The 14,799-nt window shown below is 37.5% G+C and overlaps 1 protein-coding gene across 1 annotated transcript in view; it reads left to right on the top strand.

Moving 5' to 3' along the window:
* Positions 1 to 13,961, top strand: part of NYAP2 (neuronal tyrosine-phosphorylated phosphoinositide-3-kinase adaptor 2) — a 251,110-nt gene extending 237,149 nt beyond the window's left edge. The window contains 1 exon segment of the mRNA XM_012802112.2: positions 13,734 to 13,961. Coding sequence (XP_012657566.2) covers positions 13,734 to 13,961 — 228 coding nt within the window.
* The last annotated feature ends 838 nt before the right edge of the window (positions 13,962 to 14,799 follow it).

Raw genomic sequence — 14,799 nt, 5'->3', positions numbered from 1 at the left:
CTTTGGGGGTACAGTGTGGTGTTTTCATACACAATCCAAGACACTTCCATCAAACTGGTTAACATAGCCTTCATGTAACTTTCCTAGTTATTATGTCAAAACATTCGGTTTCTTATAAAAGGTGTTCATTTTTTTCCCTGCCTTTCCACACGACCTCATAATCATTTGGATGAACCTCTTTTGAGGAAGTCCAATTATGGTAGCAGTCTAATTAGTTTATGGGCAAAGTTACAGGTATAACTTTAATTACTTGGGGAGTAAGTGCTGACTTTGAGTTAGAAAGAAAGGCCTCGGGCTTCAGGTCAGTGTGGCTCACCCTTGGAATCAGAGAGTAAAAGGAAATTATTTCGATGGTGTGGTTAGGAAGATGCAAACCCCAAGGCCTGTGGCTGCCTGGTGGGCACTGGAAATGAGCGGTTTCTCATTTTGATAAAATCAAGAATGTAGCAGGTATTTTTTTCTACTCCACGAAAAGTTTTATGACCGGGGCAATAAAAAATGGCAACTGGCACTTCTCTGCAGTGTGGCGATCGCGTGCAACTGGGATTGGGTTGAACTAGGACAAGCCTGTTGAAAGAGGGCAGAGAAAACCCTGAGATTTTTCAAGGGAAGCCAAAGTCCAGTCTTTTTTGGCATCACCGTTGCCATTTCTCCCTCCACACCCTACCTTTATCTTCGGCTCTCACTTTTTTTTATTAAATGTTAGCTTGTGCATTAATGCAGTCATGGGGTACAGTGGTGTTTTCATGTACAATTTGAAATATTTTCGTCAAACTGGTTAACATAGCCTTTATGTCATTTTCTTAGTTATTGTGTTAAGATGTTTATATTCTACTTTCAGAAAGATTGACTTGTACCCTTGAAAGATAAACCATAGAGGTCATCTTCTGCTCTCTTAATGTGAAATCTCCTGATTTGTTCTTTCTCCCTTGGATCACAAATCTTAAATGCTGCGCACCTTATACAAGACGACTGCATGCCAGAAACAGCGTCACATTCCTCGGTTTGGACCCTCTGATCCTTTTCTACACTGACAAGTGATGTCACTTGCCCAGAGCTGGTAAAATACCAACCTGACTCCAGAATCAAATGATTGTGACTGCAGTGTGTTTCTCCTTTTGTAACACACTTACGCTCACCTTTAGGTGATGCGTTCTCGTGGAGAAAAGCATTTTGCAGATACTTCCCTAGCTCCATTCAAGTTTGCGAGAACTAAAAATGACTGTTTTGGCAATTATCACAAAACTCTGTTTCTTGAAGATTGGCATGTTTTGCTTGACTGTAAACTTTTCTCTCTTTGACTAGACAGAGCAAATGTTTACTGAAATTCAGCTTTGCCTCATTTCTCTGTGGTCAAGTGTACCTATGCACATAAGATATACACACACACACACACACACCTGCTATTTATATACTATTAAAACTAATAATTCATAATGAAATTAAATGGAAATTAAATTAATATTAATGCAAATGATTAAGAGAATATACTCAGTGAAAAACATGAATGCCTTTGGTATAATTGAATTTTATTCTAATACTGCTAGCTTCTTCAGGGAATATCTCTTTAAAACCTTCTACTTATAATCTTCTTGCTCATGTAAAAACATATAAATTAACTCTGAAACCTGCTCAGAGGTTTTTTTTCTTTATTACAAACAATTAGCTTAATCAATGAATAGCTGAAATTGTATATGTGGCCATGACTAGATTTAATTGCTGAGAAATATACTGTGTCTTCTTCGTTGGAAAACAATATATCATGTTTCCATTTTTACTTGCAAAGGAAAAGGACTTTGTAATTACAAAGTAGTAAAAAGGCAAGTGAAGAATCATACATTGTTTTTGAAGGTTATCCCCTGGCTCTGTCTGGGGAGATAGACACAGTATTTTAACAGTAATCGCCTTTCTTCTGAAAAGCCTCATTTTGCGTTGTGCAATGAATATATTACCTCATATGACACTTACGCTTACATTAGCTGTCCTTCACCGCTTTGTGCAAGTCTTAATAGGGCAGTACTGTAAGTCAATTTTAGACACTTAAATCACAGATCCCCTCTTTCTAATGTAGTATTATCATTTCTCACAGTCATTGCGGGGTTTTTTGTACCTTTACACAGAAAGCCCACTTATTGTACCTGTATCTGTGCTTTGTATAAAGGGGCAAATACCGTTTAATTTATGCCGAGGTGGATGGCGTGTTACGGGACGGCTAGGTTTTTGTTGTACGTTTGATCACAGTCCTTCCCCAGAGAACGTGTCCTGACTCAGAGGCACCTGCAGTTTGCACTTATCATTGTTCCTAAGAGACACGTGGCTGGGATCCTGGTCTGTGTTTGCATTTCCTTGTCATCTTGTAACGTAGTCAGGAGACGCTAACATTTCATCCTACTGTGACTCTGCTTAGTGAAGTATAAATGTGTATGGGAGGATTACTGTACTTGTTTTTTTGTGATCATGAAAAGGTTTGTTGAAACGATCTGCAGAGTGGCTACTGAAACAGACCAGAACACCTCCAGAGGGCCTCCTTTGAGCCGCCATCCAGAGTAGGTAATGGGTTTTTAACACACAAGTATATGGAGGCACTTACAGTAAGTAGTGATTTGGAGGTGAGATGAGATGGGGTATTCTCATGTAGCAAGAAAGGAACCCCGGCTCGTATTGTCATTTTAATTGTTATTACTGACCACTTGGAAATGTCCTCTGTTGGGATGCTCCATCCGGTAAAAACTTCAGTAACAGCTTCTTTAAGAAGGAACCCTGGAGAGTAAGAAAGTCAAGAGCAGAGAAGGACCACCTTTGCAGTTCAGACTTGGGATACTAGGATAATCCATTGAAATGCTCTGGGCCTTAGGAGTGTATCTCTGTGGATGAGATGTAGGGAGTCTCTGTGGTGGATAGAGGTCCAGTCTGGGGGAAGGGAGATTATCATGCTCTTCTCTCTTAATAATCCCTCTTCATGCCTGGGAAGGAATCTGTCACCAGAGACTGCTACATCATCACGATTAACCTCTTCTAAACTTGATTTTATCAGCTCAAAAATGGTACTGGCAAGGTTATTGAGAGACCAAAATGAAATGAGGCAGACAGTCCGCATGTGGCGTCTTACACACGGTGAGGAAATGCTGTGTGTTATGCCTACGACCTTGAAAATAATGAAGGTGAAAACAGTGGTAGTGGTGACGATAAAAACAAATAAAAAGGTCAAAATTTTATCTCCCTATCAAAGTTTTGATAGCTTATAAATGCTCAAATCTTTTAGCAGTAAATACAGCTTTATTGTATCCTGTGTCATTGACTAGATGAAGTTAAAGTACCATAAGGATTGTGTGTGTGTGTGTGTGTGTGTGGTATGCCACTATGGGTCACTTCATAATTAGCTTTGAGGCAACCTAGTGTAAACAGGCTTTAGTATTTAGCAGATTTAGTCTTGAATTGCAATTCTAAGTCATCCTTCTATTAGGCATATGATGCTTTAAAACGTTACTTAATAATCACTTGAAGCTTCATTTTTATCATCTCAAACAGAAATCAGAAATAGGGAATGTTTCAGAAAAATCAAGCTTTAAGGGGAGTTGACATATGTGTATAGCCCATAGAGGTCCAGGAATATGGTTATGTGCAGTAAGTCATGGTGCCTGTTATTATTACCTTGTTGATGTTTTTGTGATTATTTCTTGGATCTTTCACTTCAAAGTCACATGATCAAAGGTGTATATACATTACAAATTTATTTTAGAAGTTTTATGCCATCACTGAAGAATGTGTTGAGATCATTTCTTTAGATCAATCAACCTCAAGATACAGAATTTTATGAGCATTATTTTGAATGATATTATTGGCACATACATTCCTAATAGAATTTTTATTTTACTTTATTTAGTTATTTATTTTTTGAGACAGAGTCTCACTCTATCCCCCTGGGTAGAGTGCCATGGCATCATGACTCACAGCAACCTCACACTTTTGGGCTTAAACAGTCCTCTTGCCTTAGCATCCTGAGTACCTGGGTCTACAGATACCTGCCAAAACACCCAGCTAGTTTTTCATTTTGGTAGAGACTGTGTCTTGCTCTTGCTCAAGCAAGTCTCTAACTCCTGAGCTCGGGTGATCCACTCACCTTGGCCTCTTAGAATTCTAGGATTATAGGTGTGAGCTTTTGTGCCTGGCCTAGAATTTTACTTTTAAATACGATAACAAGAGACAGACAGAGCAATTCAATAATTTAATTATAAATACATGATATAGATGCATAAGTATGCATACAGATATATGTGTGTCCAGGATGGAGAGATTACACTTGAGATAATTCGCTAAGGCACACATCTGATTTCTTCTCCCCAAACTCCAGTTCATTCCTTCCTTATGTGACGTGCCCATTATATAGGGACAGACCACAGGAAGGGTCTGACCCTGGAAGAATGTTTCAGTGCCACCCTGACTTGGTATAACCTCTTCTCATCTTTCACTAGAGTGTTTGTATTTCTCAAAGTGTGGCAGTCCCACTAACTTCCATCAGAACTGCCTGGGAAGCCTGATAAAAGTATAACTTCCTAAAACTCACCTCACACCTACAGTCAGAACCTCTGACAGCGGTGCCTAAGGATTTGCATTTTAATTACTCCCAGTGGGGGCTGGGTGCAGACTACGGCTTAGGAAGCATTAGTTTGTCTCCTGGCTTCAGCCAAATGGCCAAGAATTGATGTCCAGAGTTTGGAAAAGCGACGTTCTCGGCCACACAACACCCAAAGTCTGACTCACATGGCATGGAGCACTGAACTTCATGTTGATGATTCTCAGGGTTTATAAATCACAGGAAATATTTTGAACTTGTATAATTTCATATATTATTGGATTCAACTTAACCTAAGTGGAAGGAAATCATTAATTAAATGAAAGATTTTAAAAGAAACTTTCCTTAAAATAGCCAGAAAACTTTACACCTAGAGTCATCCATGTGTTCATCCTTTCAATTTTATGAATGTTTAGTGCATACGTCTATAAAGGCCAACTCAGGTCATGAAGATCCACAACAAAGCCACCGTCTTCAGAGAGCTGACAGTCTACGGGGGGCGAGAAGCTTTTATCTGTGTGGGTATCCACTTTTTAGTAGATGCCAAATTAGTACATTCAGTCCTCTCAAGAAATCTGAGGCTTTATTACATTTATCTTACAGATAAATAAACGAAGATCTCAGAATGGGGAGGCCACTTGTCTGGGATCTCACAACTAATAGCTGGTAGCACCAGTCATCTTGTCCTTTTATCCACTTTGTACTGCCTCCGAAGAAAATAAAACATCAAACACCTGCACAGAGAGGATGGTTGTTATTAAAGGAGGATGTGCATTGCTTTAGAGAAGCTTGAAAGAAGCAATAACCGTGACTGTCTAGCATGGTAGTTGAAAACAACCTCCATCCCCAAAAGTGACTTGTGACAACGTGTCCTTGAGTAAAGGACATCACTATAAAATTGAAGGGGTTAAACATTTCCTTCAATTTATAGGCAGAGAAAATAAGCCATAGATTTTAACATGAAACTCCCTTTTTCTTTACAACCATACCATTGAAAGGCTTATTCGTTTATAACATTTACATCTTCTCATGAGTTCTGTATAGGAACCTCCTGGACGTGAAAACAAAGAGCATCTGTGACTTAAAATACCAATATGGGATGTTTTTCATTATGTGTCTAATAGTTGACCAGAGGTTGTGGATCAAGGGAGAATTTCAGACCTTCCAGAAGAAGAGTTGTTAATGTGACCCATGATGTGTGCATTCAAAAGCAACTCTGAAATCAACCTGGTTCTCATTTTATCAATATCTCTATATCTCAAAACTAAATTCAGACGTGAGAAATAAACACGGTAATTGCAGCGCATGCCTCAGGTGTAGACTTGCCTAATAATTCTTCTGTAAACACACATTCTGAGTCAACGCTGCTGCTGATGAATGAGGGAGAATTGCAAGGGAAATGATTAAAGAAACATTTGATGAGTCGATCAGAGATAAGGAGGCAAACAGGCAAAAAACTCTGGTAAAACCTAAAGCTATACCAAAGATGCTTCTTATTTCAAATAATATAACCAATATTTAAAAGCTACCTGCATTTTATATATGGTCCTTAATCCTCATAGTTATCTCAGGGAAGAAAGCAACATCACTGAATTGAGATGGAAAGATGAGCTTTTCGGTCAACAGAATTGAAAAATCCCTGCTATTTTTTTGGTATTGTACACTTATATTATCTGTTCAACTAGCTTCATTTTGGCCTTCATTTAAAAGGAGCAAAACAATCATTTAGGTCAAAACGATCTTCCTAGCCTTGAGTCTATGCTTTCCAAGTTGTGTAAATCTTATTTAAAAGTAGTTATGAAGCCACATGGATTGTTTGACTGTACCTTTTAAATGTTTAGTACAAAAAAGTCTGCGATGTTGGATCATCTGGATATATTTCCAAAATATCAATAGTTTTATAAAAGAGATGTGGATCAAGCAATTCTCTTTCAAAGAAAAAGACTTTTTTTCCCTGTGATATGATCACTTGAAATCTTGTTATGTGATAACTAGGAAAGCAGTGTCATTCCATTAGTGAATATGGTGACAAGTGCCAATAATCATAACCCTTCTTTCTCCGTTTTGTAAATGTCAAAAGGTTTCCTGAGAGCAGATATCGTTACCCAAACTATGTGAAGTTGGCCTCTAGCTTCTAAAATGTAGTTTAAACGAAAACAATAAGAAATAGTATATTCGCTAAAATTGGAAGCAAAAATTCTAAAAATAAATTTTTATATTTATGTTGAGTCCCCTAGTGACACGTCACAGGCAGCTAAGTAACCTCTGCGGGGTTACTAAAAGCACTAATTGACCTGGTGTTAAATCTCTTATCTACACAATTTGGAACAATTTATCTGCTTTATGTCTTTAATCCCAGTATTCTGCTTTATCTTATAATGATCGAATCAGACCAATTTATCTACTTTATGTCTTTAATCCCAGCATTCTGCTTTATCTTATAATGATCGAATCATAAAAGGTGTAGTTGACATGTCCAAATAATTTCTCTAAATTAATTGCCAAAACTGCCGTTAAATCTAGGTCTCATCATTTCTGGTTTATCTAAATGGGCAAAACTTAACGTGAAAAATACTGTAAGTCCACCTGAATCAATACTCTTGATTTTGTTTTACAGCCCTTTTTATAGCTCCGATGCTGACATTATTCTTCGTGGTCTGCTATCAGCCAGTTCTAATAGACACTTACTTTAAGGGTCAGTTGATTACTTAGTTGAAAGCATATTTAGGAAAGAGTGGAATGATCGGGCAACAGTAGTTTAATTCAATTTACAACCATTTACTATGGTGACGATAAGTGGAAATTTAACAGGCTTTCTTATGTTTACCTTTTAAAATTTATTCTTCCCACTCTTTACAAGTCTAGCATACAATTTAGTTCACCCTTTTAGATACTATATTCCTAGTAACAAAGTGGATTAATATTATTTTACTAATTAGCTGTATTTTTTATCTTATCAGGCAGTTTAGAGGGTAGCATTTTTCTTTCTTTTTTTGATAAGGGGTCAGGTTGTAAATATATTAGGCTTTGTAAGACTCATGCTCTCCGTCCCAGCTGCTCAACTATATTTTATAGACAATAAATGGATACATCTGCGTGCCAAAAAATCTTCATTCATGTACACTGCCATTCCGTATGATTTCCATGTACTACAAAATATTCCTCTTTTTTTTTTTTTAAGACAGAGTCTTCTTATATTGCCCTCAGTAGGTGCCGTAGCATCACAGCTCATAGCAACCTCAAACTCTTGGGCTTAAGCAATTCTCCTGCCTCAGCCACCCAGAGTAGCTGGAACTACAGTTGCCCACCACAGCACCCAGGTATTTTTTTGTTGCCGTTGTTTAGCTGGCCCCGGCTGGGTTCGAACCCGCAACCCTCAGTGTATGTGGCTGGTGCCGTAACCACTATGCTACGGGCACCTAGCTGAAAATATTCTTCTTTAGATTTTTTTTTTCACTATTTAAATGTGCAAAAAATTCTTGCTCATGGCCTGTGAATAAACAGGCAGCAGTTTGCTAATTCCTGTCGTTTTTCTCGAAGATTTATGTTAAAAAGAAAAAAAGCATGACACGGTTTTCTATGTGTTTTATTAATACAGGAATTTCTCATTAAGTGGAAAAGGAAGAACATTTTCAAGGAAAGCAGTAACAGCCCCAGCTGAGCTCATGACTTCCAAGGGTAGGGTGAGCACAGCCTCAGAGTTCTACCTCCCACAATCTCTGACAAAGTCTCACCCCTTCTTGAATGACGCTGGCTAGTCAACGTCCCTTCTCTTTCTTGTGGCCTCACCAATGCCACTCATGGTCTCCCAGAGATACTTTCTGTGGAGTAAAGAGAAAATCCAGAGAACTTTGTTAACTCCTCTTCCTTTTCAGCCAGGTTAGTTATACTACTCGTGCAGGAAATGATAATTTCTCATAAAATGGGCAGCCCAGGTTAAAGACGTGGACACAGAGAGAGAGCAACAGAGTACGGACAATTCTCTCCAGATCATCTGAAAGTTAGTGTTGACTGCTGCACCTATTGGTTAGGAAATTAAATTTTACACTTAAGATTAGGTTTCAAAGCTCACAGCAGAAGTTAATTCCAAGGTTAACAAAGCACTTGACTGCTCCTCTGCTCTGTCTCCTAAGTCTTTTTTGTTTTTTTAATTATTTCAGGTTAATATGAGAGTCTATATGATTAGGCTACATCCACAGTCTTTTTAAAAAAATTTTTTTATTAAGCCATAGCTGTGTACATTAATAATATCATGGGGTACAGCAGGTCGTTACTATATACAATTTGGAATACTTTCATCCAACTGGTTAACATAGCCTTCATGTCATTTTCTTAAGACATTTGTGTTAAGACATTTATATTCCACATTTAGTAAGATTCACATGTACCCTTGTAGGATAAATCATAGATGTGATCCCACCAATCACCCTCCCTCCTATGCAGCCATAAAGAAAGATGGAGACTTTACCTCCTTCATGTTTACATGGATGGAGCTGGAGAATATTCTTCTAAACATCCACGGTCTTTGATAAATTATTATTTTTCACATGCTAACTAAGGGAACACAAAAATCAAAATCAGTAGAGATGGGCACGCTTGTATCATTTTTATTCTGGTATCATTTTTAATATTGAAACACTCCAAGTACTTATTTCAGAGTATTCTTTTTATGATTTATATATTTTGGAAAACTAAATATTTTAAATAAATATTATGGAGATTTATTGCTTTACTGAATTTTTATTCTTTTGTTCTTTTAAGAAAATACAGTCTTAATTTCAGGAAGTAGTTAATTTTATTTCCTAGAGAAAGTCATTATCGAAGTGAGCTAAAGGCTCCTGCTCATTTACGTGACTCCTAATTTACTGAAGGATCATTAGATGAGATTATATGCTTCAGTCCCCTGCCTCCTACACCTGTGTATGTACTAATACATAATGTATGTATAAATTATCAATGACATACATAAAATATATCTGCAAGGTATATATAAATATACACATTATGTATATGATAATTATGTATTTTAATGCATAATTTAATTTAATAAATTGATATTTATTCAATATACAACCTGACTTTTCAGTGTCACAGAGAATCTCCGTGATATCATTTGACTTTTATTATTAGACCATGCTGCTTCCTTTTAAAGAATAAAAGATACTATTAGAACAACATTTGGAAAGAATATTGTCTCTTCACTTGACTTTTTAAATACATAAACTTTTTAAATTTTAGAAGAGTTTTAAATTTACAGAAAAGTTACAAGATGCACCGAGGATTCTGGTGTATCACACACTATTATTTCACCTACTGCTAGTGACTGACATTACTATAGTTCATTTGTCACAACTAATGAATCGGTATTATTACATTCTTATCAGCTAAAGTCCACACTTCATTCTGGTTCCCTTAGTTTTTATCCAGTGTCCTTTTTCTGCTCCACTGTCGCTTTTAGCACAGCAAAGAAATTATATTTAGCCATTTGGTCTCCTTAAGTTCTCTAGGCTATGACAATTTGTCAGACTTTTCTTATTTCCAGTGGCCTTAGCTACGCTGAGGAGCATCAGTCATGGATTTTGCAGTGTCTTTCAATTTGGGTTGGTCTGGTATTTTTCTCGTGATCAGAGTGGAGCTGTATGTTTGGGAGAGGGAAACGGGGGAGGTAAAATGCCGTCATTCTTCTCACATCATAACAATACACACGAACACTCCCAGTTTGCTTTCCCACTATTGACCATCTGAGCGAGGTGGTGTTTGCCAGATTATCTGTTCATTACGTTTCTATAAGAAAATATTATAAGTCGTGTAGCTCACAAACAACTGAGAATAATTTCTCACAGTTTGCGAGGTGGCAAGTTCAAGATCAAGATTTCAACATGGTTGGGTTCTGGTTCCGGCCCTCTTCAGGGCTGCAGATCGCCAACTTCCTTGTGCATCGCCACTTGGAAGAGAAGACAAAAGAATTCTCTTAGGCCTTTTTGATAAGGATATTAATCCCACTCCCCTCTGAATCACCTCACGGAGATTCCCACCTCTTGGCACACTCACCCTCATGTGAATTTTGCAGAGACACAGACATTCAGACAATAGCATCTTTTCTGCTACAAAGTTACTCCTTTGCCCTCTCTTCATACTGTACCTTTTGAAAAGAAGTCACTGTGTGTAGCCTACACATACAGGGTGGAGATTTTACTTCCTTGACAGAACTTCACTTGCTTTTATTTCCATGAACTTATTATCCAAGAATATTGCCTCTGCTGAATCACGTCAATAAAAAAACCTTGTCCAAGAGATAGTGCTCATAGGAATTGTATAATCATCATACAGTTGTCTTGCAGTATACACTTACCGGAAGTGGGTCAGCTTCAAATTAGTTGTAACAATCAATTCCCGGAGTTCTTTTTTTAAATTATTATTACATGCGTTAATTTTTATGTCCAAGCACAAGGATAATGAAACGTATTTTCCATGCAAAATATTATATACATTCAATAACATACAGTGGTAACAATGCAGTGTAGGTTTCCTGGGCAGCAGACTCTGTGATAGAAATGTACGTGCAGGAATTGCATTTACTGGGCAGTGCTGTCTAGAGGGAGGACCAGTGAGAGGGGAAGAATGAAGCAGGATGGACAGAGCAAGAAGTTGAACGCTGTCGAAGTCCCGACGAATGTCTCAATTGATCCCTGAGGAACCTCTGAAATTGGGAAAGCCCCTCACAGATATCTGAATTGAGGCATGGCTAATCTTTAGATATCTGCCACCTTCCCCACAAACCTGAACCTTGAATGAGACGATTCTCTTTAGCCAGGGGCAATTTCCAGAGAAGAACTCAGCAGAGAGCAGCCAACTACCAAAGTTCCCAGAGTTCTTTTAACTTCAGTGGGAGGTGGGATGAGATTTTATACATGTATTTTGATAAAGTATGAAGAATTTTGCGATGAAAGAAATACACATGCTGTAGTGGAAAGAGCATCAACTTTGGATTCGAGCAGACCTGAGTTACACAGATCTGTGTCACTTATCAGGCAAAATGTTACCCTCGTTTCTGAAACTTTTTGAGACTCAGAGTTATAATTGCAGGGCTACAAACATTCTAACTTTCTATAGGTACAGAAAACTACTAGATGCTTGTCAGCAATTAGAATCACAAGACTTGGTCAATGCTTTGCTGTTTTTAAAATGAGTTGACTTTCATTATCCATCTAAATCTCATGCCGACTTCTGAAAGTGAGGTATTATCAACTCTCGTTTTCAAATAAAGAAGGCAAGAGGCTGAATGATCAGCTACCCATTCAGGATTTGAATCCCTGTTTTCTGGCTGTAGGTCCTGCTCTCTTCCTAAAGGATTAGGAATCGTGAAATTTCTACTTAGCTTTGTTCACACCAAAACCTACCTGCCTGGCTTTGAGTAAGATATACAGCATCTTGAATTCATAGCTTCCTTGTCCATACAAACATTAGTATTGTACTCATCTATCTTCCCAGTTCCTTCCAATGCCGTGTATACACTGTGAAGCTTTAGCTGTAGTTGTTAAAGACATTACTAATGTTGAAAATACACTCTTGAATTCAAATCTTGATTCTGCCATTTGTTGGCTCTGTAACTTAAGTCACCAAATCTGTTTAACTATCATTTTATTCATTGTTATGGGCTAATAAATAGCACTTATTTCTGCATATACTCATAAAGGATAAATGAAATAAACTATGCAAAGTACTTAGAATGAAATCTGATAATCCAGTAAGCATTATTGTAAGTATTTGCTCTGCTTACTATTATCCTAAAGTTTTAACACCAAGTTTAGTTACTCTGAGTGAGCTATTTTAATCATTAAGGTTATAGACTAGATCTGCTTAAATAATTAAGAGAAAGCTTCACTATCCTGGCTGGGGTCATGGCCAGCTATCATTGCTGCCCTTGTGTGACAGACTTAACATGCTAGCTTTATTCCAAAGAACAGTTAGACAGGATACTACATGTACCTGGGGGCTTTGCTTACCTGTCCGGAAATACATATGTGTGTGTACTTATATCCGTGTGCACAGTAGAACCTCCATAGCTGACCTCCCTAAATTGACCACCTCTTTAAGTTGACCTAATTTTCATAGACTGGATGCACCACATGTGCGTCCATAGAAGTACAGTTGGCCTAGTTCCTTATGTTGACAACCTCTATATGTTGACCACTTTGTTACAGTCCCTTTGGTGGTCAATTTACAGAGGTTCTACTACATATATATACTGGAGGGTGCCAAATATTTATACACATTTCAAGTGATGTTATCTATGTTATCTAATCTCAAGTGATATTACTTTTTGAAGTTGAACTTAAGATAGTGTTATGAGTCAAGTATACATAGATATGCGACATATATCCCTTTTACCTGAACTTTATATACTTTTAGGGAATGATGTCTTTTACTTTCAACAAGGTTGCTTACATTCTGTATATATTTTTGGCATCTCTGGTATAGTCCATACTGCTTTTCGTCTTGGTAATGCAATCGGCCTGATAAATCTGTTTGTCTGCATTTCTGGAACTTAACCTATAGCAAAAACTTTTTTTACAGAAAAGTCATTTCAGCCTTTACACTCCATGCATATAGTGTACACTGATTTTTTTGTTGGGACAAAGTATTAAAAATACTAATTCTATTATACACTTTTTATAAATGAGCCCATGTGTTTCAAAATTATTTCAAGAATAAAAATATTCATCAAAGTCTTTAAAAGATATTAGATTCATGTTTGACTTTTGTGAAAAAAAAACTCCCATAAACAAATTCAGAAATGTGAGGGCCTGTGAAACAATAGAGACACCATGAAAGTAATCGGCAGATAATTGGCAAATCATAGAAAAGATAAAAGTCTCACTTTCATATCATGAACTTTCAGAACATATTGGAAAAATATTCACGTCCAAATTCTTGTTAAATATCACGATGTCTATTGATTTACAAACAAAGTTTGTTTATAGTTTCTATGCTTTTGTTTTTGCTTTGTAAGAATTACTATGTTTCTCAATTCATTGAAAGAGTTTTTAAAAGGAGGTATAGAAACAGTTGAAATTGTTCTAAACAACTTTAGCATAGTGCCAAAAAATGCCTTCATTCCATTTTTTCCCCTCTGTATTCACTTTTTCTTTTTTGCTAGGTCGCATGCATGCAGTGGTTTCATGGAGATCATACAATGCTTGAGATGATTGAGAAAAAGCGTTGCTTGTGCAAGGAAATAAAGGATAGACAGAAAACGGAAAAGGGCCTTTGCAAACAGGATAGCATGCCCATCCTGCCCAGCTGGAAGAAGAACGCAGGTGCAAAGAAGTACAGCCCTCCCCCCTACTCTAAACAGCAGACGGTGTTCTGGGATACGGCCATATGAGTGTGTGCAGGATGGCGGGAGCTCCACAGTACTCAGTATGAAGAGGGAGGTCGACTCAGTCCCGTGATAACTGTTCCATGTCTCCTCTGTTGAAACGAACTGCCACGGGAAGCTCTGCCCACCCCTGGCAAGTTCAAGATCAAGTGTCTGTCTATGTCCTTGCAGTGAAGGCACACCTATTGATCCCGGATTATTTTGAATCCAGAAGATATTAAAATGTAAATATTTTACTAGTTTATGGGTGACACCTGAAATAATACACATATACGTATATAAATCACAGAAATATCAAGAGTTTACTATATGATATAATTTCGGTATTAACTGGTTTGTTATCTCTTTTATATGTGATCCCTTGATGCCTTTTATTATTGATTTTTGCATTCAAAAAGGTGTTTTTCTTTCCGTGCCCACATCTGGCTTCTGTACAAGAGCTCACAGCTACACATCATGTCCAACCATATACTATGTGATCTGGTGCTACTAGTGTGGAAGTTGAATATCTTATTTGTTAAGAGCACCTGTTACTTTTTAGGTTTTTAAGGATTCGACAGGAAATGAATGCCAATGTGATGCTTAATTGGACATCCAATTCTGCTGACACCAATATTTTTGCTACATTGGCTTTGTAAGAATTTCTCTTCAATATCCTCTTGTGTGTACTAAGCAATGGCTAGTCAGGCTCCAGAGAAAGCTAGTAGGGTATATTTGAACATCCCCGCGGAAAACGTTTTCTTCAGAAATGAGTTTAGGGACGTGTGTCCTTGCATCAATGATCTGATTGCAGGAGACCAGGGTTCACTGTGACAATGAAAGGAAGGAGGAATTGAAAGCTGAG

Source organism: Otolemur garnettii, unplaced genomic scaffold (genome assembly GCF_000181295.1).
Source record: "Otolemur garnettii isolate 467f Iridium unplaced genomic scaffold, OtoGar3 scaffold00013, whole genome shotgun sequence".
NCBI classification, from domain to species: domain Eukaryota; kingdom Metazoa; phylum Chordata; class Mammalia; order Primates; family Galagidae; genus Otolemur; species Otolemur garnettii.
This window is presented reverse-complemented; position numbering and strand designations above follow the sequence as displayed.